The sequence below is a fragment of the Felis catus genome, chromosome F1, assembly GCF_018350175.1.
Source record: "Felis catus isolate Fca126 chromosome F1, F.catus_Fca126_mat1.0, whole genome shotgun sequence".
In the NCBI taxonomy this organism is placed as follows: domain Eukaryota; kingdom Metazoa; phylum Chordata; class Mammalia; order Carnivora; family Felidae; genus Felis; species Felis catus.
The window spans coordinates 1937490-1964529 of NC_058384.1; the positions used below are offsets into that span (position 1 = coordinate 1937490).

The 27040-nt window shown below is 60.7% G+C and overlaps 1 protein-coding gene across 2 annotated transcripts; it reads left to right on the forward strand.

The window, feature by feature from the left end:
- The first annotated feature begins 279 nt into the window (after nucleotides 1–279).
- EPHX1 (epoxide hydrolase 1) lies at nucleotides 280–26808 on the forward strand. 2 transcript variants are annotated; one of them, XM_023247923.2, is made up of 9 exons: nucleotides 280–433; nucleotides 12079–12266; nucleotides 14051–14231; nucleotides 19732–19959; nucleotides 20431–20560; nucleotides 20978–21183; nucleotides 22693–22801; nucleotides 25829–25945; nucleotides 26390–26808. In XM_023247923.2, the coding sequence occupies exons 2-9, from the start codon at nucleotides 12084–12086 to the stop codon at nucleotides 26589–26591; spliced, it is 1356 nt and encodes a 451-aa protein (XP_023103691.1). In that variant the 5' UTR covers nucleotides 280–433; nucleotides 12079–12083; the 3' UTR covers nucleotides 26592–26808. The 2 variants fall into 2 exon arrangements, with proteins under 2 accessions (XP_023103691.1, XP_019677010.1); XM_019821451.3 differs by lacking the exon at nucleotides 280–433 and adding an exon at nucleotides 1281–2278.
- Nucleotides 26809–27040: the final 232 nt, after the last annotated feature.

Consider the following 27040-nt stretch of genomic DNA (forward strand, 5'->3'; position numbering starts at 1 on the left):
CGCAGACCCGGGTCCTCACCGGGAGGACCGCGAACGGGCCCCACTTTCGTGCACACCGCGTGGAAGTGTGCCAGCGCGTGGCCCCGCGCGTGGGCGAGGTGCAGGGGCGGCGAGGTCTGCGGGGAAGAAGCGGGAAGGACACGCGGCGTGCGAGCCACACCCCCCCACCCCCCCCACCCCCTCCCCCCGAGACAGCCCGCCGAGGGGCCGCACTCGGACGCGCCTCTGCGCGAGCAGGTGCGCGGCGGCGCGCAGGTGACGCGCCCTTCCCGGGTCGCTCGGGTAACCCTGCCGAGTCGTCCCCAGGCCGTGGGCCCCGCCCCCGACCGCCCCTCGGGGCCGAGCCTGGGCGGGATCAGCGCGGGGGCGCCGGGAGCGGCGGAGCCACAGTCCCAGCGAGCGCGCCGGAGCCTGGGGCCTGGAGCCGACGACCGTAAGGGGCGCGGGCTGGGGGCGGACGCGTCGGGGGGTGACTGGGGGCGCGCGCTGGGGGGACGGGTGTCGGGGCGCGGTCCCGGGGGGAAGAGTGGGTGTGGGGGCGCGGTTCCGCGGGGGACGGGCTCGGGGGGGGGGGGCAGTGTGACTTACTCTCGCTTCGGCGACCCGCATCTGCACCCTACGGAGGGCCTGGCACGCCCATGCCTGCCCCCTCCGTGCCCCCGGGGCTGAAGGGGCGCGGCGGCGCTCCCCCCCCCCCCCGCCCCGCACTCTCTCCCCGAGAGTTCTGCTAACAGGGTGCGTCGCGCCCCGCGGTGAAAAGCACGTGTTTGTCTCTGGACCCCTAAACCCTGCTCGGATCTTGAGTTTGGAAGGCGCTTTCTTGCCTTCGCTGTCTGCCGCCCCCGCCCCCGGGGGGAAAGGGGTGCCTACAGCCACCTGAGGGGACCCGGGCCTGGGTCCCAGTTCGCCGTGTGGCCCTGAGTTGCACCCGCCCCTTTCTGAAGCCTAGGCGAGGCGGGATCGTGGGGGCAGCGGCTCTAGCAGTGGTCAGGCCCAGTTTGACTTTTTTCTCCACCTGCTCCCTCCCGCCCCCACCCCCCACCCCATAAGCCTCGGGGTCCGCAAAGCCTGGATGTGCCCTGCGCCCGCGTGGGCAGACACCCCTCCCCCTTTCTAGACTTCCCTCTCCCTGCCCGGGCAGCACCCCGGCTGGGGGGCGGGGAGGCCTGTGCATTCGGGGTCCCTGCTGTCCCTTCAGCGCCTTTGCTCGGATTTGTGAGCTCTGGTGGGAAATTGCTGAGGACACTGGCAAACGCTGTTTCTGTGCCCCTCCGCGGCATCGCCGAGAGCAACCGTTCTCAGGAGGCCTCGGGGGCTCCAGAAAGTAACACTGGCCTCTGCCCCGATGGCTGGAGGTTGTTGCCTGAGCGAGTAGGGGCTGGAGGGCAGAGCCCCACTGGGCCTGGCTTAGGAAGAAGTTCTGGGATTGTTCAGCATTTTTCCCAAACGTCCGCACTCGGAGGGCCATGTGAGGACACTCTTGTTTCCCTGAGGAAGCGTGGGCTGTGCTCAGGGGCGCCTTCTGCCCTGGGCGGGGGGCTCAGCAGGGAACGTGGACTCACTGGGCTCCCAGGTTTGCTGGGGAGAGGTGGACAATAAAATAAACTTGTAAAATGTAGAGTACGTGTGCCGTCGGGTGTAGAGCCCCGGAAGAGGGAAGGGGGGTGTCCGATAAAAGGGATGCCTCGTCTGAGAGATGGTGGTCGGATGACCCCGAGGAGTTGGGAGTGGCCGGTTGCCGTCGGGGGTGACAGTGCACCAGGCTGAGGGAAGAGCAGGAGCAGAGGCCCCGTGGCAGGAGCAGTCCTGGCATGGATGAGCAAACAGACTCTGTTTGCTGCGTGCGGGCGGGCCTGGCTGCCAGCAGTGTCCTTTGGTGTGAATGACCTCTTGCATAAACTGAACCAGCTTGAGAGCCAGAGGACTCAAACTTCTGAACCTATGCTGCCTCTCCCCGACCCCCCAGTGCCAGGAACGGGAGGAGCTCCACGGCCAGTAACTGCTCAGCAGGGCGGCCGAGGTGAACCTCGACACCGTCTGCTCCGACCCGCGCGGTCCCCTGTGCCTTAGGCACTCTGGCCAGACCGGCTTTGGGGAGCGGGGTGCCTGCCGGAAGTGGCCGGATGCCCTTGGGCAGGGGGGCCTTTCGAGAAGGAGCACTGGCCATTGCAGGAAGCAGAGCACCTCCCCCAGGAGCCTCCCGCTCACGTCCGGGCATCAGCTGGAGTTCGCAGGGAGCCCCTGCCGTTGATCCGAGAGCCCAGCTTGCACAGGCTTGGTAATCGCTCACCCGACAGCTTTGACTTCCCTCCCGGGCTCCCGGCCCAGGCCCGGGCCCCACTTCTCCACCCTTGAGCGGATGACACAGAGCTGGGCTTAGGGGAGAAGCGAGGGCCGGGGGCGCCCAGCCGGCTCAGTCCGTAGAGCGTGTGAGTGTTGATCTCGGGGCTGTGAGTTTGAGCCCCAAGTTGGGTGTGGAGGTTACTTACAAATAAAATCTTAAAAATAAATGAACAAGGGAGATCTAAGCATGAGCGGGTTGCCACCGCCGAGGGAGGAGCCCAGAAGATACCCACCCGGGGCTGGGTGTGAAGAAAGAGCAGGTGCGTGTTGGTTCGGGGGGGGGGGGGGCCCTGGATCTCATGCTCAAAACCCACCTCTGCAAGGGCCCTAGAGCCCGTCACTAGTGATTGGAGGGAACGCAGCGATGTGGACAGAGAACTGGTGTGGAGAGAAGAGCGGGGTCATGCACTGGCCGGGCTGAGACGTCCCCGGCCCAGGCCTGGTCCGGGGACGCAGGAGGCCGGGCCAATCTATCTGCAAGGCTCCTCGTGGCTCCAGCGGGTGGTGACTGTGTGGTTAAGTCCAAACTGATCTTCAGGGAAGGAAATTTGTAGGCGGGGTGCGGTCGGTTCAGATGGGGCCAGGGTGGGCTTGAAGCCCGTGCCAGGCCCGCTGAGGGCAGCTTCAAGGACAGTGAGGGCTCCGGCCCCAGGGTGCGGGGCAAGCCCTGGGACAGAGGGCAGGGACTTCGGATCGACGCAGAAGGGTCACTGCCCAGCCCGGCGGGCCTCCTGGGGACAGCGGGGGACTGCCGGTGGGTGTTCTTGGCCTGGGCCTGGCCCTTTAGGAGCAGACGCTCCCGGGTGCCATGGGGACAAGGTGGGGTGCAGCAGGGAGAAGGCCTCCCTCCGCACAGATCCCCCAGAGCACCCAGCCACCCGCTGCCCTGAGGAGGGAGGAGTGGTTGGTGCTCCAGGAAATCCTCCCTGGTGCCCGGGAGAGGACCTCGCAATCCCATCCCTGCTTACATAACGTAACACAGCTGAGCCAGCCAAGTTCAAACTGGTGTTTTTGCTTTCGCTGAGGTGTGTTTACCTTGCCAAGGGAGGTCCTAGTTCATCGTTCCTTGACTCCTGAAGGCCTGGCCGAGGCCCCTCCCCCCAGCGGGGCTCACAGACCTGAAGTGGCCCCCCCATCGTCCGTGTCCGGCGGCTGGGGACACGGTCCCGCTGCAGCTAAGCCTCCACCTCTGAGGCCTCACTGGAGGTGCTTGCATTTCGGGAACAAAAGGGCTCTTCTGTCTGAGGAGCTCAGAGATGTTCCAGAAGATTCCATAGGAGGAACAGGAGGTCAGGTCAGGAACAGGGGTTTCTGCTGCCTTTGGGGAGGCCGGGTAAACTGTGTTCAGGGGTCTTCTTGGGGCTTCTGAGCCGGTGGGCTCAAGAGAACAGCTTCGCCCGAGCTTCGTTTTTGTGAGTCTCTTTAAGACAGAAGGAACCAGCCCTCACTTGTCGGGGTTAGTGGGTGTTCGAAGAGCCTTCCCTCCCAGGGCTTCTCCCCGCCTCCTCGCAGAAGGCCGTGGTGCCCAGATGGACCGTCCCCACCAGGGGCCCACGGGCGGCCTTCAGCCGGCTGTGTCCTGCCCCCGGAGCCCTGGAGGGCGCAGGAAACCGGGGGACTTGGCTTTTCCCTAGGGGACGGGCGCCCTTGGCCTCACTGAGTGGTGATCCTCCCGTGTGTTCCCCTTCTTCTCGGGACTGGACAGACGGGGCCTTCTGGAAAGTAAGAGAAGTGCTTTGGTTCCGGGGCCAGGATCAGTCCGGCCTGTGACCAGCACAGCTCGGGGAAGTCTGAGTCTCTTACCAGGTTTTTGGGGGGTCAGGGGGGCAAACAGATGTACTTTCCGGCTTTCCAGGGTTTTTTTGCCCGTGGGAGGACCTGCTTGCTAGGCCGCATTGTCCCCGCAGGAGCTGACGGGCCCCGCCACCAGGTGCGGGAGGGTGACCTCGTCCCCCTCACCCGGCTCCAGTCCCCGCCCTCCCACGGAGGCAGGGCTGTTCTGTCCACCAGGACCTTCGATGGAGTTCCAGACGTCGTTTTTGGCTTCTGCGACTTTTATTCCTTTTTGCTGCCCAGACTTTGCCGCAAGCAAACTAACCCCAGGCCCAGAACATTCCCGGACACCGGACCCCGGGCCCGAGGGGCCGCCCTACGGGAAGCACAGAGGCCCTTTCGCTGCCGTCCAGACGGGAAGGCGGCTTAGGTTCCTCAGCCAGGGCCCAGCCAGCGGCGCTCTCCGGTTACACAGCCCTGAGGAGGCGTCCTGAGCCCGGAGCACATTGGTCGAGGGCTGGCTGAGCTGGGGGGCGAGGGCGGCAGAGCGAGGGAAGGAGATCCGGGGTGCTCGGCCGGGCGCCACCTGGCCCGCTACCTTTATCCTCGGGAACCGGAGTCTTTTCTCTGCTCAGAGATGCCAAGTGCCGAAACCCCACGGAGCACAGCGCTTTCCTCGAGGCGGCGAGCTGTGGTTCGCTCGGGCTCCTTCTCGTGTCACTTAAAACCGATGGAAAACTGAGCCAGGAGACAGAACAGGGTCTCAAGTGACTCTCCCTGGGCGCGAGCCCCCAAGCCCCTCCTTGCATCGTTCAGCTTCAGGCCTGCGTGAAAGGCTGTGTAGACGAGCCTGGGGAGGGCTCGACTCGGGCCGGCCGAGTCCCCCCCCAGAGGTGCCGGGGGCCTCTAGCCCAGCCGGGTGGCCTCCCTCCTCCCACCGAGGCCCCTGCGGCAGGTGCTGGGCGCCCCTCGCTTTCTGCCTTCCGCCACCCTGGGCTTTGGGGCTCACGTTCCCCGGGTCCCGCCTGCCCTTTCCTCTACAGAGACCACCAAGCTTCCTGTCGTGGTCCCAGCAGCACATGTCTTCAGGGAAGGTTCCCTCGGCCTCCTCTGCCCCTCTTGCCCACCTGTCGCGTTCTCGGGATTTAAGTGCAAAAGTGAATGCCCAGGGCGCCCGGGGGGCTCAGTCGGTTGGGCGTCCGACTTCGGCTCAGGTCATGATCTCATGGCTCGTGGGTTCGAGCCCCGCGTCAGGCTCCGTGCTGACAGCTCGGAGCCCGGAGCCTGCTTCGGATGCTGTGTCTCCTTCTCCCTCTGCCCCTCCCCTGCTGGCACTCTCTCTCTCAAAAATAAATATTAAAAAAAACCCTTTTTTAGCGAGTGCCCGTGTGGGGGCACCACCCCTTGACCGAGGTAACTCCTTGAATCCCCAGCTCAGCAAGGTCTGGACAAGTGGGGCCACCAGCCTGAAGTCACATGGCTGGCGAGTGGCAGGAGCACAATTGGAGGCCAGAGGTTGGTGCCTAAACACCGGCCGGCTGACCCCTGGCTCCCTGGACGCCCCTGTAACACCAGCAACACAAGTCCTGTCTGTCTGTCTGTCCACGCAGGCGCAATTGGAGAGTCGGGTTGGGGGGCGAGGGGTCCACCCCGGAGCGTCCCCTCCAAGGCAGCTGGATGTCCCTTCACTGTGGCCCAGAGCAGGGCCCCCCCCACCAGGAAGCCTGCACCACCCCCCACCCCCTCCCCCCTGTTTTTACTTCTCTATCATTCTGCTTTGGTTGCCTGCAAACTGCATTTTCCCTTCCCTAGGGGCTTGGCTCTGGGCTGTTCTTTCTCCCAGGGCTTGGCTCCCGGCCTGGAGGAGGTAAACAAGGCCCTTGTCACGGGCAGGGGTGCAGGGCCCATCCCGCCTTGCCCATCTTGAGTCCCCATCCTCGTCTGGCCACTGGGGTTCCAGGGAAAAGGCTGTGGGGGCACAGGGGGCGCAGTCCGGACGTCCTCTCCCCCTCCTCTCTCTCCTCTTCCCCCCCTCCCTCCCCCTCCCCCCCTCCCCAGGCTTTCCCGCTCTGTCTGGGCCAGCTGCCACCAGACCCAACAGCGAGCAGGGATGGCGTCGCAGGGATGGCGTCGGGGAGCCCCTGGGAGCCGTGCGTTGGCGGCAGGAGGGCGGGAGGCTCCCTGCTCCGCCGCCTTGGCAGGCCCGCCCTGGCTCCGAAGGGAAACCATCTGCTATTCCCTTTCCGCTGGATGTTCCTTTGCCTTCCTCCAGAGAGGTGTGGGGAGGGCGGCGCGGGGCCCGGGGAGGCACGCACACCCCTGCGCCCCACTTTCTGTCTGGCTCGCCTCCCCCGTTCTCGCTCTGCCCCGCAGTGTGCCGTCCAGACAGACCTCCCCCAGAAGGAGCCGAGGCCCTCGCTCTCATGTGAGTCTGAGTCACTGGCAGGAAACCCTCAGGAAGCAGGGCAGAGGGCGGAGGCCTCCTGTGCACAGAGCTGGGCCCTCCCGGCCTCTTTTCTCGAAGAAGAGCCCGGGATGCCCGGCCCCCACCCCGGCCCGTACAGGTGCCCTCAGAGCTGGGCTTAGCTGGTCTGAGGGTTCTCGCACCTGCCTGGGTGTGAGGCCGGGGGACCGGGGGGTGGGGGGGGGTGGTCTCTGAGGACGGGCTGGCAGGACTCCCCACTAGTGTTCAGCAAGGTCCAGAGTCTGAGCCTCGTCTTCTGGATCCCAAATCCTGATATCTGCAGGCCACCGGGCACCCTGGCTCTCCAGTCTTCCTTCAGGGGGAATTTGCCAGAACACCACCTCCCACCTACTCAGCCTTCTCCCTGCATCCCACGGCCCGTGTCTCAGAATAGTCTAAGAAGTAGATGATATATATAACTCCTCAAGGAGAATTCAGCCATCTTTCTGGGCACGAGCTCTGGAAATTTTCAACATTGTCAGTGAAAAATTTTTAATTTTGATTTATTTTTTGATGTTTATTTATTTTGAGAGAGAGCGCGGGCAGGTGCGGATGTGTGGCCAGGGGAGAGGCAGAGAGAGAGGGAGACAGAGAATCCCAAGCAGCCCCTGCGCCGTCAGCACAGAGGACGCGGGGATCGAACTCACGAACCGCAAGATCGTGACCTGAGCTGAGATGAGAGCTGAGATGCTCAAGCCACTGAGCCACCCCAGGCGCCCCTCGAAGAATTTTTAAATTCATTCACTCAGCAGAGATTTTCTGAGCATCCAATACGTGCCAGGTGCCGGGGACCAGCGGGGAGCCAGAGAAGACATGGCCTCTACTCTCGGGGAGCTTACTTCCGGGGTGCGGTGGGAGGGTGGGGGCAATACTGCCGCAGGACCTTGAACAGATGTGACCGTGACTCGAGCTAGGGGTGGGAGGCGCACAGAGCTGAACTAGGTCACGGGAGGCTGCCGGGAGGAGGGACGCTGGATTTGAAGTCTGGAGGATGAGCAGGGGTTCAGGAGCTGAGGGGAGAGGGTGCTCCCGCACCGCAGGAGGGCGAGGAGGGGAGGGGTGGGCGGGTCAGAGAGCACAGGTCCTGAAGGGTTAGCCAGCCTCTCGCTGTTGCAAGGACAGCCGGAAGCTGTCCCAGGGTTTACACCAGGGATGTGCAAGGTCAGGTTTGTATCTGCAGAAAGTCACTCTGGCCGCAGGGCATGCTGGGGGCGGGGACAGGGAGGCAGAGCACGTGTGAGGGGACCGGACAGGACCTTTGCTCTGCTCCAGGGGAGGTGGCCGTGCAGGTGGATTGAGATCGACTTTGGAACTTGCCGATTGATTGGATCCACGGGGGTGGGACGAAGGAGGGGGTTTCAAAGACGTCGCCTGGGCTCTTGGCTTGCCATTCGGGGGGTGGGTAGTGCCCGCGACAGCGAGGGAACCCCGAAGGAGACAAATTCAGGGGCATAAGGTCACGGTGCGACCGCAGACGCGCGAGGAGGGGATGTTGAGATGCTCACGAGCAGGGGAGGCGGCAGGGGGCTGCTGGAGTCTTGGTGGGAAACACGCACCTGTCTGTCTGTGCAGGGGTGACGGCGGGAGCCACGTTCGCGGAAAGGGTGGCCCCGTTCGGACACAGGCTCTCTGGCGCCCCAGCCAGCTTCGTTGTTGACCCACTGGTTTCCGGAGGCCTGTGGGTTTCCAGATCGTCCTTTTTACCCCCACGACGGGTCCTTGGCCGCTAGAAAGTCACCCAGCAGGATCCCAGCCACAGCTGCTCAATTGGTCTTGTGCGGAGAGGGCGTCTGACGCACTGTGGAAGTGGGGCCGCAGGAAGGCCGTCACCCTTCTTCTGGTCTTTCCCCTTTAAAAAATAAAATAAAATAAAAAACAACCATAAAATAATCACTCTGCCGAAGGGGCACAGATTCGTTCTGTGACTCAGTCACAGCGCATTTCATCCCCAGCTGGTGGACCCTCGGGTTGTGGCCAGTCTTACCCTTCTACCGAGAGAACAGGGAGGCCACATTGTATGTAAACAGAGGTCAATGTTCCGCAGAGAGAGGCCCCCCTCCCTGCCCCCAGGGCTGGGGGGGGGTGTCGGGCAGAGGCCGCTGGTGTTTTGCATTCTGACACCTGTCAGGAAGTTGATTCTCACTTAGAGAAGCAGCCTGAGGGGCGCCTGGGGGGCTCAGTGGGTGGAGCCTGCAACTCTGGATCCCAGGGTTGTGAGGTCGAGCCCCACGTTGGTTACTTAAAAATAAAATCTGTAAGAACCGAAAGGACAACTTTGAAGGCTGAGCATTTGTTGTTGAGAGTTTGTCCACAGGGAACTGGATATATTATTTCCCCCCCTGACTTTTTTCAGTTAGTGAGGATGATGTTAAGGTTTATATAATAGAAAACTCAAAGCAGCAGTGGCTTAAACAACGTAGAAATGTGTTTCCCTGTCACACAGAGGAAGTTTAGGAGTAAGTAGTCCCGCGGTTAGCAGGAACCCATTTTCCGTCATTGTCCTGGTGCTGACCTCTTTCCTCAAGAAAACCTCATGGCCCAAAATGGCTACCAGAGTCCAGGCATCACACCTATGTCCCAGGAAGCGTGAAGGGGGAAGGGCAAAAGGCACGTGCTTCCCAGCCGAGTGCAGGCTCTTTCCAGTCTCCCACACACAGGCAGGACCCATGCACCGTTGTGCACGTTGTGCACTGCACAATCTTAGAGGCTGCCACGCACGTCATCCTCTAGATGTATGTAGATCTTACGTACAAGTGCTTTCTGGCAGATGGCGATGAGGCATCCTATGACAAAAGCAGCAGATTAGGTTAATTTTCTGGCAGCGTTTTGAAGAATGGGGTCTTTTCCTAATTCACACGGAGGTACTGTCTGGGCCACAAGCGGGGAGGAGGGGGGGGCTCTGCCCCAAATGCACCTACAGCTCTTTGTCAGCACCTAATCGCTCCTTTAAATCCTCAGTTCGCTGCTAAGCTGCAGGGAGCACCAGGAAATGCAGTGTTTAGCTGAGCTTTGCCAACAACAACAACAACAACAACAACGATTCCCTCTATTCGATTCCATCTCGAGGAAGGAAGGGGCGAATTTAGCCGCCAGGCTCAGCCACCCCGTGTCTCAACCCGCGGGCGCGTTTGCGGAGCGGCCGGGGTTAGGGTGCCGAGTTTTGAGGAACTTGCCCACGCCCCCTTTTTGTCACACAACCATGCCGTGCTCCCCTCCCCGAGTGCCCGTCCTCGCCTCGCTCCGGAGTCTTGGTTTGTAATTTACAGGAGGGCCATCCGAATGGCAAACCCGATTTCTGAGTTAAAACTCCGGGCTTCCTCATGGAAAAGGAACCGCGTACACAGGAGGCAAGGTAGAGACCCGTCTCGCTGGTGCAGGTAGAAATGGAAAGAGTGCGCCCCGGAGGTCCCAAGTGTCCACACCTGCGCCGAACCCGGATGTAGATCCTAGAGGCTCCTTGCTTACACGGCGCACTGTCTCTCGGCCTCGTAAATTCCTGTTTATCCTTCAAACCTCTGCTCCGCTCCCGCCTCGTCCGTGCAGCCTTTGTGGCCGACTTAACCACTGCTGCGTTTGCACGCTTCTCCTCGTCTGTGTAGACGGCTGTCATCACTTGTTCATCTGTCTGCCTGTCCTACCAGAGCATGAGCTCCGGCGGCACAGGGCTGTGACCCACCTCCTGTGCCTGCAAAGGGCCGGGCTCACGGTCACAGCCACGCGGTGACCGCCGAACCCGCCTGTGGTCCCACGAGCCAGCTTGCGTTTCCCCTCCCGGGGCCCCGATCCGAATCTCTTACCTGAAAAGAACGAGTGACTTCTGGTGCCTTCCAGACCGCATTCAACTTACAAGAGTTGACTTCGGCTTTTAGGACCAAGCCTCAAATGAGTTGTACGTACGGTTTTGAAGCTTGTATTTTTGCCCCGAGCCAAACAGAAACGCGGCCTTCAGTGAAACTCCGAGGCCGACGTTCCGTTTACCGGCGACAGGAAGCACCTGCCCGGCTTGACCTCCTGCGTTTAGAGCCGTTACCTTGCGGGAGTCAGGCTCTGAATCCTCAGATCTCGCCGAGTAAAGAGTCAGAACCCGGGCGGGGGGCCGCAGTCGAGGGCCGGCGTGCAGGCTCGGGAGGCCCGCGACCACGGCCACCCCAGGCTCCCCACGGGGTGTCCCCGCGGCGGTGACCCCGTGCACCCCTGAGCTGTGTCCCGCACCTGCCCGAGCCTGGCTCCTCGGGTGTCTCTGGCCCTGGCGACACACGGGCCTGTGCCCCCTGCACACTGTCATCGCGGTGAGTGCCGGGCCGGGCCCCACCACCAGAGGAAACTCCACGCTGCCGTCTCGTGGCCCTGACAGTGGCCTTCCTTTAGGAACGGTCTGCGGGACGTGCAGTTTTGTGTCTGGCCCGTTCGGTGCGGACCGTTGGGGACACCCCTGCGTGGACGGATGGCGTCGGGGACGTTTCTAGGTGTGGGGCTCCCCACCTACAGCTGCTCGGTGTGGCGCACCCACGGGCACCTTCGGGCTGGGTCTGCGCCTCGGGGCGAATCGCGGAGTCCTCGCGTTTGTGAATGTCCAGTTCTAGTAGATTCTGCCAGTGCTCCGGAGAGGTGGTGGGAAAGTCTGCTGCTAGATGTTGACTTCTCCTAGCTTCTCTCTAGGAGTGACCGCCACTATGGTTCCGACGGTGCCCTCCACGTGCCCTCGCCTCCTTAAAGGGAAAGGTCTCACTTGAGTCTCCTGGTGGCAGGGCTGAGACCTCCCCAGCCTCCCCGCCTCCCCGCGTCAAGCTGGGGTGATGGCCGCACTGTCTGTCAAACACAAAAAATCACCAGATCGAACACTCTAAGTGGGCGAATTATATGGCCCGCGAATTGTGCCTCGATAGAGCTGTTTTAAAAAAAAAGCTGAGGGCTCCTGGGGGGCTCAGTGGGTTAAGGGTCCGCTCAGGGCATGATCTCAGGGGCGTGGAGCCTGCTTTAAAAAAAATACAGCTGAACCGCGTGGCCGTGTTCGGGCCCCCAACACTCGCCGGGCCCCAACCGGGTGTGCCCGGCCCCTGATGGGCACCCTGGGGACAGGCCCCTCCCAGAGACAGCCAGGGGTGGAGCCTCGGGAGCTCGGCATTCCTGGGGGTGGGGGCGCACACACACACACACACACACACACACACACACACACACACACACGAGGGTGGAGAGAAGCTTCCAGAAGCATGGAGCAGAAGGCCCCTTAGAGAAACAAGAGGCCTCAGAAGTGCAGCCCCCGCATCCAGGGCCGCGAGAGGCCACCCTGTGTTGGTGTTTTCCCAATTCGGTGGATGAATTTCAGCTCTTGTCTTTTTCCTGCTGATTTCTGTTTTTTCCACGTGCTCAGACTCTTCTTTCACAAGTTCCCGCGGTCGGGGGCTGGGTGGGAGGGAGGGTGGGGGTCGGGGTCTCGGCCGGGGGTGGGGAGGGGGGGGGGTCTCTGCACTGACGGGCCCTCCTCGCTCCTGCAGGAATCATGTGGCTGGAAATTCTCCTCGCCTCAGTGCTGGCCTTTGTCGTCTACTGGTTTGTTTCCCGGGACAAGGAGGAAACACTGCCACTGGAAGATGGGTGGTGGGGCCCCGGGGCGAGGCCCACGGCCCCAGAGGACGAGAGCATCCGCCCTTTCAAGGTGGAGACGTCAGACGAGGAGATCAAGGTGAGGCCCCTTCCCCAGGCGGGGCTGAGCCGAGGGGAGGGCGGGCACGCCTGGCTGTGTTCCCCGGGAGGCTGGGAGTGGGGTGCCCTCCGCTGTTCTCACACCGGCCAGGGGCAGATCCTACAGAGACGTGCCCAGCCCGCCCCGTGCCCACCCCGTCCCCCTCTGCCCACCCGCCCCTCTGTTCCTCCCTCCCCTGCCCAGAGCCCAGCAGCACCAGGTGATGGGCAGGGGGTGCCAGCTGGCCCTGGGCGCGGGCATCACGGGTCACAGACAGCATCTGCTCTCCCCTCCTCCGCCCCCTCCTGCCACCCTGGGGGTGAGTTTAGCCAGAGAAAGCGAGCAGGTTGTCATCAGGGCCTGGGCGGGGGTCCCGAGTGAGACGCAGGGCCGTGGTGACGTCAGATGCTGGGGTCCAGAGAGGCCGCCGCAGGGCCGGCACTGGTGACGCGCCTGCTCTGTGACAGCTGTTCGAGGCCCCATTCAGTCCCCGTGGGAGGCAGGACCGTCGTTCCCTCTGCAGGTGCAGGAATTGAAGCTTTTTTACCCAAGGTGACCGAGGGATGAGCAGGATTTGAACCCAGGTCCGTCAGCCCCAGAGCCCAGCCCCCACCCCGCACGCTGGAGTCAGCTGGGACGTGACCAGGGGGGTGTGCTGCCGTGGGAACTGGGCCAGGAGGGTGACCCGGACGTCCCCTCCCGTTCTGAGCTCGTCGGAGCACGTGTGCGTGCCGGCGCGGGCTGGGTGCTCGGAGAAGAGAGGGCCCCTCCCTCCAATAGCTCCTAGTCCCGTGGCTGAGAAAGGAAGGTGCAGAGAAAAGGTAGCTGAGAGATGCACAGGGGGACGTGCTTTCACGAGTGCCCAAGTCGTGAGATTTCCGAGGAGGAAAAGAGTACAGAGCAGAAACTGGGCTGCGCCCAAGAGAAACCAGGCTGAGGATAACGCCTTTCGTGGGTTCCTAGACTTGGAGTCTGAAACGTCCGGAATCTGGGAGCCCGGGGTGCTATGGAGGACACCGAGGGGGCCCGGGCTGGTCCCCTGGCCTCGCCTGCTAGGCTCGCGCCTTCCTTCTCTCCCGGTCTGTCATTTTATCCCAGCCGAGTTACGGCGTACCGTTCAGTGCTGTGTACCCGCGTCCACAAACCACAGCCCTGGGACAGATCTGTCTGCCCCCCGGGTTATACAGCCCCCGTGTTGAGAATAGCCTTTACATCTTTAAAATGGCTGAGGACATGACAAGAATAATGTCTCGTGACCCGTGAGAATCACCTGGCCTTCAGACGTCAGTGTCTGCGAATAAAGTTTGACGGGAACACGGCCGTGTGCATTGGTCCGCGCCGTGTCTGTGGCTGCGTCCGCGCCGCGAGGACAGAGTGGGCCAGCTGCAGCTGGAAAGGGCCTAGAACGTTCATAGTGCCTGGCCTCTTACAAAAAAGTGTGCCGGTCCCCGCCAGAGGTCAGCCTAGGTCCGTTCAAGATGCGTGTAGCGGTGATGCGCTTAAAAACAAAGAGGAGATATACGGGTGACGGGTGACGTGGAGGGTGAAGGACACAGCTTTGGGAACAGCTGCGGTCATGGGAAACGAGGTGCCTTCTGGAGAAAGCGGACAACCCCGAGGGCACCTGTGGGGACCCGGGGGACCTCACCCTCCCCGAGGGACTTGGCTTCGCCTCCCCGGTCACAGTATCTGGCCGCTGCGGGTGTGCTCGCCTTCTGGAAACAAACCTTCTGTGCTCTGCCCCACCCACCCCTCTCTCCCTGGGGTCCTGCATTTCGCTCCAGGACTTACACCGCAGGATCGACGGGACCCGTTTAACCCCACCTTTGGAGGACAGCCGCTTCCATTATGGCTTCAACTCCAACTACCTGAAGAAGATCCTCTCCTACTGGCGGAATGAATTTGACTGGAGGAAGCAGGTGGAGATGCTCAACAGGTACCCTCACTTCAAGACCAGGATCGAAGGTACGTTCCCCAGACGCCAGCGGGAGAGGGGTGTGTGTCTCAGGAGCGGCCTTGTAGCTGCCGGAGGGGACCCAACTTAGGATCCAGTTACTGGTCCTTGGGGTGTATTTGCAGGCTGACCTCACTGGGGCAAAAAGAATGCAGAGTCCCCACAAATCCAGTGCGCTTTAGAGCGAGGCAGGAAGACACGTCAGTAATTTGAAAGCCAGAGATACTCAGAATCTGGTCCGCCGCTCCGTGAGGGTTTGGAGTCCTTGACGCCGTGACTGCTCAAGGGCGCTCAGCCCGGCGGTCAAGGTCCTGAGAACGATTGCCCTCCCTGCCTGCGGCTCGAGACCTGGCGTCCTGCCACTGTGGGATGCCGCTGTCCCTCGGCATCACCTGGGAGGTCCCTTCCCGCCCAGAACTGTCTTGGCAAGGTGACCTCAAGATCATTTGGGGTGAGGGAATAGTTTCCTGGGTGGAAAAGCATTTTCCCCCAGTTCTGCTGAGAAGTAACTGACGCCCGTCACCGGGTAAGCGTGAGGCGTGGGGCGTGATGGTTTGATTGACATCTACCGTGAAGTGATCACCTGGGTGGGGGGAGAGGAGGTGTGTGGGGGGGGTTTCAGCTCACATCCAGCTTCTCCTGTAGAGACGATACAAGGAGAGAACAAACTCCTCTCCCCGTGCTGAGATCTCAGGACTTACTCTGACTCTCCCTACGTACCCACAGCGGCGCCAGCTCCCGTCACCAGGCTGGACGGATGCCCCCCCAGGGCTCACCTCGACCTGGGGTGTGCACCTTCTGACCCCTCCCTCCGGCTCCCCCGCCCCCACCCCTCCTCTGGTCTCTGTTTTCTACCATTTCGGCTTTCGTTTCGTTTTAGATCCCACATATAAATGAGATCACGCGGTATTTGTCTTTTTTCTGTCTCTGGCGTGTTTCACTTAGCTCAGTGCCTTCAAGGTCCACCCATGTTGTCATAAATGGTAAGGCTTCCTCGGGGCGCCTGGGTGGCTCAGTCGGTTGGGCGTCCGACTTCGGCTCAGGTCATGATCTCAGAGTCCGTGGGTTTGAGCCCCGCGTCGGGCTCTGTGCCGACAGCTCAGAGCCTGGAGCCTGTTTCGGATTCTGTGTCTCCCTCTTTCTCGTCAGAGAAAGTTCATGCTCTGTCTCTGTCTCAAAAATAAATAAATGTTAAAAAAATTTTTTTTTAATTAAAATAAAAATAAATAAATGGTAAGGCTTCCTCATTTTTTTTTAACTTTATTTATTTTATTTGCTTGAGAGGGAGAGAGAAAATCCCAAGCAGGCTCCATGCTGTCAGCACAGAGCCTGACTCAGGGCTCGAACTCATGAAACTCAAGGTCAGGACCTGAACCTGAAATCAAGAGTCAGACACTAACTCTCTGAGCCACCCAGGCGCCCCCAAGGCTTCTTCGTTTTTAAAGGCTGAATAGTATTCCATTTATATTTATAGAAAAAGACCACATCTTCATTATCTGTTCATCTACTGATGGATACTTAGGTAGCTTCCTTGTCTCGACTACTGTAAATAACGCTGCAGTGAACGGGGGTGCATTATCATCATCATCATTATTTTTAGAGAGAGAGGGAAACTGTGAGTGAGGGAGAGGGGCACTTTAAAAAAAAAGCTTATTTATTTATTTTGAGAGAGAGCAGGGGTGCCCCTTTTTTGATCATGGCCATTCGACAGGCATGAAGTGGTATCTCATTGTGGTTTTAATTTGCATTTCCCTGATGATGAGTGATGGTGAGCATCCTTTCATGTGTCTGTTGGTTGTTGTCTGTCTTCTTTGGAGAAATGTCTCTTCAGGTCCTTTGCCCATTGTTTTAATTGAGTTATTTGTTTTTCTACTATTGAGTCGTTAGGAGTTCTTTATGTATATTGGATACTAATCCCTTATCAAATGTATGGTCTGCAATTAGTTTCTCCCGTTCCCCAGATGGCCTTTTCGCTTTGTTGATGGTTTTCTTTGCTGTGCAGAAGCCTTTTAGTTGGATGTAGCCTCCAAGAAACTGTCATCAAGACCCACGTCAGAGAGCTCTGTGTCTGTTTCCTTCTGGAAGTTTTATGGTTTCAGGTCTTACATTTAAGTCTTTGATCCATTTTCAATTTCATCTTTGTGAGTGGTGTGAGGTAGGGGTCCAGTCTCATTATTTTCCATGTGACCATCCAATTATCTCAGCGCCAGTTACTGAAGAGACCGTCTCCTCTCCATCGAGTGTTCTTGGCTCCCTTGTCAAAGCTTAGCTGACTGCATATGCCCGGGTTTATTGTGATTCTGTTCCGTTCATCTGTTGGAAACACTTATTTTAACCCCAGTACGATTGATTGATTAATTGATTGATTGATTTAGAATGCTTATTTACTTACATTGAGAGAAGGAGAGAGCAAGCAGGGGAGGGGCAGAGAGAGAGGAAGAGAGAGAATCCCAAGCAGGCTCCACACTCAGTGGGGAGCCTGACATGGAGCTCTAACCCATGAACCGTGAGATCACGACCTGAGCCAAAATCAAGAGTCAGACACTCAGCTGACTGAGCCCCCCAGGCGCTCCTTGGAACAATTTCAAATTTACAGAAAAATAGTGAGGACGGTACGGAAAGTTCCCCTGTACCCACTCCCAGTTTCCCCTTACCGTTAACCTTAGTCTGGTACATTTGTTACAAGGAATGAACCAGTACTGATATGTTAATACCTCCACTACAGTCCATACTTTATTCAGATTCCCTTAGTGTTAAAAACATCTTTACTTTTTAAAAAATTTTTTATGTTAATTTATTGGGGGGGGGCGGGTCAGAGAGAGAGGGAGACACAGAATCCGAAGCAGGCTCCAGGCTCCGGGCTGTCAGCACAGAGCCCGGCGTGGGGCTCGAACTCACGGACCGCGAGATCATAACCTGAGCCGAAGTCAGATGCTCGACTGACTGAGCCCCCCAGGTGCCTCAAAAACATCTTTATTTTTTAAATTCTATGGTTGTGGGGCGCCTGGGTGGCTCAGTCGGTTGGGCGTCCAGCTTTGGCTCAGGTCATGATCTCACGGTCTGTGGGTTCGAGCCCCACGCCGGGCTCTGTGCTGACATCTCAGAGCCTGGAGCCTGCTTCGGATTCTGCATCTCCCTCTCTCTCTGCCCCTCCCCACTCATGCTCTGTCCCTCTGTCTCTCAAAAATAAATAAACATTAAAAAATAATAATAATAAAATAAAGACTGAACAATACAGTGTCCACAGACAATGGGATATGGCTCAGATTTCCTCAGTCTTCACCTAATGTTGTATTTCTGTCCTGGGACCCCGTCCCGGACACCCCATTACGCTTTGTTTCCATGTCTCCCTAGGCTCCTCTGGGCTGTGACAGTGCAGACTTTTTACAAAAGGCTCACAGATCCTAACTTGCCTTGAGCAAAAATAGAACCCTACGTACATTCTATTTTGGAACGTGGTTTTCCACTTGACAACGTATCCCGGGGTCCTTCCGCGTTGCTAAATGCACTCCTATTCGGGGGCGCCTGGGTGGCTCAGTCGGTTAAGTGGCCGACTTCGGCTCAGGTCATGATCTCGCCGTCCGTGAGTTCGAGCCCTGCGTCAGGCTCTGTGCTGACAGCTCAGAGCCTGGAGCCTGTTTCAGATTCTGTGTCTCCCTCTCTCTGACCCTCCCCCGTTCATGCTCTGTCTCTCTCTGTCTCAAAAATAAATAAACGTTAAAAAAAAAATTTTTTTTTTAAAGAAAAAAAATGAATGCACTCCTATTCATAGGAGACCTTACCTCCTTTGGAACACACTGCACGGCATGCAGTTATTTCGAATTCAGATTGTCACCTTTTCATCTGAGTGTGAAGTTAGGGAACACCCACTCATTCGCGCCCGTGCTGGCGTGCGCACGGCGGTCCTTGGAAGCTGTCCCCCGGGAGGGGACTGGTGGCCGGGGAAAGGGCCGAGGCCAAGGCTGACTGTTCACTGTTCCCTTGTATCCTTTTTGAATTTTAAATATTTGAATTTTATTTTCTTGCTTTTTATTTTTATTTTAGTTTAGAGAGAGACAGAGCACGAACAGGGGAGGGACAAAGAGAGAGGGAGACCCAGAATCCGAAGCAGGCTCCAGGCTCCGAGCTGTCAGCACAGAGCCGGACATGGGGCTCGAGCCCACAGACCACAAGATCATGACCTGAGCCGAAGGCGGACGCTTAACTGACTGAGCCGCCCCAGCGCCCCTAAATGTTTGAATTTTAAAAGCGAAAGGGTGCCTGGGCGGCTCAGTGGGTTGAGTGTTCAACTCTAGGTCACGATCTCACGGTTTGTGGGTTCGAGCCCTGAGTCGGGTTCTGTGCTGATGACACAGAGCCTGCTTGGGATTCTCTCTCTCCCTCTCCCTGTCTCTCCCCTGCTCACACGTGCTATCTCTCAAAAATAAATAAATGAACTTAAAAAAAAAAAAAATGAAGACAGACGTTAAAAATCAAAGAGGAAGCCCTCCTTGTTTCCCGGCAGGTCTGTAGAGCCCCAGGCACCCCAGACCCAGGCTGCGGGCTCAGAACCCGGGAGCAGAGCTGGGCCCGGGCCTGGCGGGTGGTGAGGGGCCTGACGGGGGTGTCCTGGCCCAGCGCCCGCCGGGACAGAGGCTGGAGGCGAAGGGACAAGGGCCCTGAACCTCAGCCTCCCTGTGATCAGCAATGCCGTTGTCTCTGGAGGCCCTGCCTCACCCCCCGAGGGAGGCCCAGGCCTCCTTGCAGAACAGGGAAGCCGGCACAGAGGCTGGAGCCCGGGGGTAGGGGCAGAGAGGACCCCAGAAAGTTCGGGGCGTGAGGGTCGAGGACGGCAGGCAATGGAGAGGAGGGAGGCCCTCTGAGACCACCCGGGCCGGGGAGCCAGGGGAAGACTCTCGGAGGCTCTCTGGGCCCGGGGCCAGGCCACCAGCGCGGGGATGAGGCTGACGGCACCTGGGTGCAGCCACCGCAGGCCGCTGTCCGGACGACTCAGGGCCGGGAGTCACCCCACCTTGTGGCGCTAACGGTGTTTCTGTGCTGTGACGTCCTGGGGAACCCCGAGGTGGTCCCGGGGTCAGGCGGTTTCCGGGAAGGGAACAGCCCTTTAATAGCTCTCGCCTCTGGGTTTTTGAACATCCAGGCACCCCTTAACTTTTTTTTTTAAGTTCATTTATTCATTTTAAGAAAGAGTGTGAGCAGGAGAGAGGCAGAGAGAGGGAGACACATAGAGATGACTTACAAAAATAAAATCTTGGGGCGTCTGGGTGGCTCAGTCGGTTAAGCATCCGACTTGGGCTCAGGTCATGATCTCGCAGTCCGTGAGTTCGAGCCCCGCGTCAGGCTCTGTGCTGACAGCTAGGAGCCTGGAACCGGGTTCGGATTCTGTGTCTCCCTCCCTCCCTGCCCCTCCCAGGCTCGCACGCTGTCTCTGCCTCTCGAAAATAAACTTTAAAAAATAAAGACAGACAATATCTCCGATGCCCGCCGGCCTGACTGTGCTCGTCTCCCCAGGGCTGGACATCCACTTCGTCCATGTGAAGCCGCCCCAGCTGCCGCCCGGCCGCACCCCCAAGCCCCTGCTGATGGTACACGGCTGGCCCGGCTCCTTCTACGAGTTTTATAAGATCATCCCCCTCCTGACTGACCCCGCGAACCACGGCCTGAGCGAGGAGCACGTGTTCGAAGTCATCTGCCCTTCCATTCCTGGCTACGCCTTCTCGGAGGCAGCCTCCAAAAAGGGTACGGGGGCTGCGGGGGGCGGCGTGGACCAGGCCTGCCCGCCAGGCGGGGAGCCAGCACACCCTCTCGGGCTCTGAGGTGGGCGAGGGGCGGTGGTGACCGACGCTGGCCCCGGGGCCCCGACTCCCGTGCCCTCGGGAGCTCCCCGCATCTGGGCCCCGGGCTGTCCCGGGCCAGCGAGGCTGACCGAGCCCCACAGGAGCACACTGGTGGCTGGCCTGAGCCCATCGCGCCCTCGCTGCTTGGCTGTCCCCTCGCTGTCCCTCCCTGCCACGCGGACGCCAGGCTCGCTCCCCGCGGGGCACTGGCCGCGGCCTCGCCACCACCGTTGGGGCCTGAGACGCCTCCTCCCCTCCTGTGAGCTGCTGTCACCCTAGCGGGGGGCGAGAGGGGTGTGAGGAATTTCACAGGAGCCCAAGAGGGTCCCACGAGTGACTTCCTGTGACTCTGTTCTCCTTCCCTCCCAACCAGGCTTGAATTCAGTGGCCACCGCCAGGATCTTTTACAAACTGATGCTGCGGCTGGGCTTCCGGGAGTTCTACATTCAGGGCGGGGACTGGGGGGCCCTGATCTGCACCCACATGGCCCAGATGGTGCCCAGGTGAGTGTGCGTGTGCACAGCCCCCGCGAGGTCGCCGTGTGCGCGGGGACGGCGGGATCTGCCGGCGGGGGGCCACCGGGGGGGTGTCTGTGGGCCCAGGGGGAGAGCACGGAGGGTCCCCTGTCACCCAGCCGCGCCCGGAGCTCTTTGGTGTGGATCCTCTCCGTTCGGTATCACACGGGGTTGGTGACGCTGGGCCCGGTGCCCAGGCAGAGAGGGACAGATAGAGGAGGGGAACGTCAGAGTGGACCCTTCTGGCGGCCTGAGCCCTGGGAGAAGCCAGAACTTTCTGGAAACTCTGTATTTCCGCCCCCCCCCCCCCACGCCTCCCTCCTCCTGCCGGCCGGCCTCCCCCGACCCTTGCCCTGGCCCTGGCCCTGACGCCAGCCTCACCGGCCCCGCTCTCTGCCCTCACAGCCATGTGAAAGGCCTGCACTTGAACATGGCTTTCATTTTAAATGGCCGCATCCTGACCCTCTTCCTGGTTCGGCATTGCCCGAGGCTCTTCGGTTTCACCCAGAGGGACATGGAGCTGATGTTGCCCTTCAAGGAGAAGATTTTCTACAAACCGCTGCGGGAGAGCGGCTACATGCACATCCAGAGCACCAAGCCCGACACCGTGGGTGAGCCCGCACTCGGGACACGGTGGCCAGGGCGGGGGTCACGCCCCTTCCATCCAGCCGGGCGCTGGCGGGGGGTGGGGGGGCTCACCCGCCCCAGAAGCCGCGCTCCAGGGATGCACACCGCCTGCGAGGGACCTGAGCTCTTTCTTAGGCTGCGTGTCTCCGCTGAGGTCATTTGAGGTCAGTTGTCCCAGACGACAGCTTGAGCTGATGCCGTGTGCACTGGCTTTGACCCCTGACCCCCGGACTCTATGAGCCTGAATGGAGCAGGAAGCCTGGGGTCCCGGCAGCCCCAGGACCATGGGGGGTGGAGGGGGTCGTGTCCATTTGTAACGGATCCCCTGTTTTGGACGTTTAGGCTGCTTCTTACTTTTCACTGATCAGAGGTATAAACCAAAAGCCCCACCTTTTCTTTTTATTTTTTTTTTTATTTTTATTATTTTTTAAAAAATTTTTTTTTTCAACGTTTATTTATTTTTTGCGACAGAGAGAGACAGAGCATGAACGGGGGAGGGGCAGAGAGAGAGGGAGACACAGAATCGGAAACAGGCTCCAGGCTCCGAGCCATCAGCCCAGAGCCTGACGCGGGGCTCGAACTCACGGACCGCGAGATCGTGACCTGGCTGAAGTCCGACGCTTAACCGACTGCGCCACCCAGGCGCCCCCCCCCCCACCTTTTCTTTTTAAATGTTTATTTACCGTGAGAGGGAGTGAGCAGGGGAAGGGCAGAGAGAGGGGGAGACAGATTCCTAAGCAGGCTCTGCACCATCAGCACACAGCCTGATGTGGGGCTTGAACTCGCAAACCAGGAGATCACGACCTGAGAAGTCAAGTCGGACGCTTAACCGACTGAGCCACCCAGGCGTCCCAACCCCACCTTTTTTTTTTTTTTTTTTTTAGTTAGTTTATTCATTTATTTTAATGTTTATTTTTGAGAGGGGAGGGGCAGAGAGCGAAAGAGGGAGAGAGAGCCAATCCCAAGCCGGCTCCGCGGTGCTCGCACAGAGCCTGAGGCGGGGCTCAAACTCACAAACCCTGAGATCATGACCCGGGCTAAGATCAAGAGTCTGACGCTTGACCAGCTGAGCCACCCAGGCGCCCCGGGTCTATTTATGTATGCAAGTAATCTCTACACCCAAAAGGGGCTCCAGCTCGTGACCCTGAAATCCGGAGTCGCACACTCCATCAAATGAGCCGACCGGGTGCCCCCGAGACCCCACCTTTTAAAAAACAGCATTCATATAGATCTCGCTTGTGGACCTCCCCAAACACACGGCGCTGCCCGCGTAGTGGGTGGGCTCCCAGGAAGCCGTGAGGGTGTCCCCCTTTTTCTCAGATCAGGATTCCAAGGCCAAGGGTTAAGTAGACGGGGTGCAGAGCACCCCAAGAGTTAGGGCAGAGCCGTGCTCTGACCTGGGCGCCGCCCTGTGGGGCCCGCAGCACCCCGTGTCCTGACGGCCAGCTCGCAGGTCCCAGGCCTGTGTCACTCCCCGCCTCTCCCCTTGCCAGGCTGCGCTCTGAACGACTCTCCCGCGGGCCTGGCTGCCTACATCCTGGAGAAGTTTTCGACCTGGACCGATTCTGAGTTCCAAGAGCTGGAGGACGGGGGCCTGGAGAGGTGAGCCCCCCACCCCCGCCCCGCCAGCCATGGGCCCGCGTCCCGGCAGCCAGCGTCCCTCCGGCCGACGGCCAGCACCTTCCACTCACTGCCAGATGCTCCTCAGACCCTCACCTCAGGTCCTCCGGATGAGGAAGCAGACAGAGGTCTGGCGACTGGCTCCGGGCCTCGCCGCGGAGGGGTCAAGACCAGGGTCGAGCCCTTGAGAATGTCTATGCTCCATTTGCTAAATAGCACCCCTGTCCGCCGGCATCAGGGGGTCCAGAGGGCAGCGATCACCCAGGGTCCCCCTGCTCTGAACCCAGGAGAGCCTGGCATCACGGCCACCTGACCGTGTGCCCCGGGGAAGGCAACCCTGGACGCTGCCTCAGAAAGACTGGGGAAGCTTCAGAGGCTGCAGCCTCTGCTACCCGGCCAGCCCTGACCCGGCTTCTGCAGCATCCGTCCCTGTCTTCGTTCCTTCGGGGGCACGCAGAGCGCCAGAACCCGTGCCGGTGTGGGAGCAGAGGGAGAGGGGGCTGGCTCCCTTCTCGGGCGTGGGGACCGTGTCTAGGCCGTGCCGGGCACGCAGTCGACAAATCCGTAGTGGACGGAGGAGCTCTGAGAGACCGTCCAGAGAAAGGAGGCTTTGCCTTGTCTGAGGGGTGGGGCAGAAATGACTGGGAGAATCTACTGGATTTGGGCTTTGAGGGATGAGTAGGAGTTTGCCGGCGGACAGGGTGGAAGAAGGGAATTTAGGCGAAGAGAAAACACCAGGTGCTCCTGGAAAGGCTGGCTCGGCGGAGGCCTCGGGCAGGGACGCAGGGGCCGGGCCACGAACCCATGCACAGCCCTCATCCTGGGGTCTGTTCCCTACCCCACATTGGAGAGGACCCCAGGGGGATGGGCCTCCACCAGGAGCTCTTAGGCAGGGCTGGCCCTGTTCCTTGCCCAACAGTACCTGCAGCCAGGTGAGGGGTCCCACCAGACCGCCCCCCCGCCCCCAGGCTGACCACCCACTGTAGCTGCCGCCTGGCCCCCGGGGGCACCAGAGCCTGGAGCAGGGGGCAGGCGCCATCAGCTCTGTGTTCTAGAAAGATCACTGACTGCGGTAGGCCGGAGACGGGTGTGGTGGTAGTTTCCAAGCCGGGACCGGAGCCGAGGGAATACGGGAGCCCTTAGCCACCTCGCTGAAAGCCCAGTTCACCGGGTTTGAGAGTTGATTCTAACCATTCGGTTCCCATTGACCGCTCTCCATTTGGAGGTTTCCTCGTCTCTGTTCCCACTCCGGGCCGCTGTTGCTGAAGACTAAGAATGTGGAAACGAAGATGCCTGATGAACGTGTTCATCATTCCGGAGAAGCCTCTTTTCTCCCAAATCCCTCGTATTTTCATATTAATGTTAATGCTCTCCCTCCCCCCGTCACTGTCTCAAGCCGCACCGGTGGGGAGCAGGGCAGGGGTGAATCGAACGTTCCTTAAAACGTGGTGCCGAGGATAAAAACATACTTGGCCGACCGCCTCCAAAGAGCCGACACAAACAAGTAAATTCGGCAGATTGGCTTCGGTTCAACTAAGGTCGCTTCCCTGGAGGCGGAGAGCTGGGCAGGCGCAGTGACACTGCGGGGCCTCCCCCTTGGAGGGGGACAGCCAGGGCGTCGTGGGGTTGGTGTGAGGGAGGTGGCAGGGGAGGCAGAGGAGGGGTGCCTCAAAGTGTGCACGTGCGCGTGTGTCCAAGAGGGGCTGGGCACAGAGCACACTTCTGTCCCGGACGTGCTGGGTGCCGGGTGCCCACTGGGGAACGGGACTGACATCTGAGCCTGGGGAGGGGTCCAATGGGAGGAAATGACCCTCTCTGTGCTTGGGGAAATTAGCGGTTGGCATCAGGGCAGGTGGGGCAGCATCGGGGGGTGCTGGGGGGACCCCTGGCTTACTGGCTGCGGGAGGGGGACGGAGGAAGGTCTGGGAAGACAGAACGTAGTGAGAAGGGCGAGTGTGGATGGAGAGTTGCAGCGTGGGGGGGGGGGTGGTGCCGAGGCATGGGGGAGGGCGGGGGCGGGGAGGGGAGGGGAGGCAGAAGGCAGGCCTGGGTGGCATCGCACGGCAGACCGTGGGCAGGGGAGGGAGACTTGGCGGCGGATGGAGGGATCGGGCCCCCCGACAAGGAGGCTTAGACCTCCTAAGCCCCCAGGACTGGAATGGAGCAGGGAAGGCCCGAGGGGAGCTCTGTGCGGACTTGGGTTCCCTCAGGAAGGCTGGCGGGGTGGGGGCTGTGGGTGGCACGTGGCCATCGGGACGCACCGAGGGTTGGGACCTGTCCCCAGAGCTGGAGTCCCCTGGGGTCTGCGGACCAGCAGGTGGGTCTGGGTGGCCGAGGGCACTGGCAGGGCGTTGTGGGAATGAGAAGAGACAGGGTGGGAAGCTGGAGGGTCTGTGCGCAGTGGATGTGGGGTTTCTAGGGTCAAGAGGACCAAATGGCTCTTTCCTCCCCAAGGGTGGAGCCCCGCAGCCTGGGTGGGGTCCCCTTGCTCAGCAGTCCCAGCCTGAGTGTGTGTGTTGGGAGGTGGGGTGGTCTGCACAGGGCCCCACGACTCCTAGGGTGACTCACTTGGCGGGAAGCTTGTGGGTACTGCCAGGCGCATCCGGGGGCTCCAAACGCTGCCTGGAAACCCCGTCCTGCCCAGGCCCTGGCAGGGGCGAGCCCACCTGGGGATGGTCCACGAGGGCCAGAGGTGGGCAGCCACCTCCGGGCACCCGGTGGTGACCAGCCCAAAGCCCCTGGGTTCGGTTGTCCTCACCTGCTGCTTCCTGCCCAGGTGGGACCGCTCTGGGGGTGGTCGGGGGTGCGGGTGGCCGTGAGGGCCAGCGGAACCTGCCTCATGCACGGTCCGCATGCCTCGTCACCTGCGGTCACGGTGGCTGGTGACCCTGGGCGGAGCCTGCCTGTGCCCCAGTCGCAGTGAGGTCTGAGGGGGGGAAAGCAGGCGGGCCCGGAGGCTGCCCTCTGGTGCACCCGGGGCTCAGCGGCCGTCTGGTTCTGCTTCCGCAGAAAGTTCTCCCTGGACGACCTGCTGACCAACGTCATGCTCTACTGGACAACTGGCACCATCACCTCCTCCCAGCGCTTCTACAAGGAGAACAGGGGGCAGCTCTTCAAGCAGGATCGGTAAGCCTGGCCCAGTCCAGAGGCCTCCAGGGCAGGGAGCCGCAAGACAAGCCGGCCTTGAACCCGAGGGCAGACGCCCAGCGTGAGAACGAATTTGTGGGTGGGCCGGAGGTGCTGGGAGAAATCTTGCGCGTCTAGAGTTAGCTCAGGAAGGGAACGCGGGGCCGGCCCGCTGTGCCACCCCTGCTTCTGGGGCCCCTTGGAACCTCACACGGAGACCCTCAGGTGGCAGCGGAGGGACAGGGGACACCCGTCCCACCTGGCCCTGTTCCCCAGCCCGGCCAGCCCTTCCAGAAAGGCCCTGGGTGGGTTGGAGTTGAGGGCGCGGTCACAACCCTGGCGCTGACCTCCTGTCCCCTCCGCCCCGTCCCTGAGCCCCCGCTGTGGGGACAGAAGGGGACCAGGATGCGACGTCGCCTCTCAGGGGATCTCTGTCCCTTCCAGGGTCAAGGTGTCGGTGCCCACCGGCCTGGCCGCCTTCCCGTGTGAGCTGATGCACATACCGGAGAGGTGGGTGAAGGGCAAGTACCCGAGGCTCGTGTCCTACTCCTACATGCCCCGCGGGGGCCACTTTGCTGCCCTCGAGGAGCCGGAGCTGCTGGCCCGGGACATCCGCAAGTTCGTGGGGCTGCTCGAGCTGCCCTGATGCCGCGGGGGTGGCCCCCGGGCTGAGTCTCCCTCCCGTCAGTCAGCCGCCGCCTCCCAGTGCGGCCCCCCACCCCTTCCCTGCCCCCCCCCCCCGTCTTCTCTTGGCAAAGGTGTATCCCACCCTCCGCCCCCTCCCCTGCCCGTCCTGAGCCCCGCGCGCGCTGCACGCACCCTCCCACATGCAGGTGGTTGCCAATAAATGATTTTAGTCCTCAGAGCGGCTGGAACCAGGTGACCTCTGTTTGTCCTGGCCCCACAAGGGGTCCCCTCCCAGGAGAGCTGGCAGGCGTACGGTCTGGGCTGGGGAAGGAGCCCCCACTCGACCCCCCCACCCGGTGTCCTGGGCACCTAGAACACCCAGCAGGGCCTGAGGCTGGGCGGTGCAGGGGTGGGGTCTCAGGAGGCCTGGGCCACGCCCTGCCCCTGCAGGATGGAGCCCCACCCCTC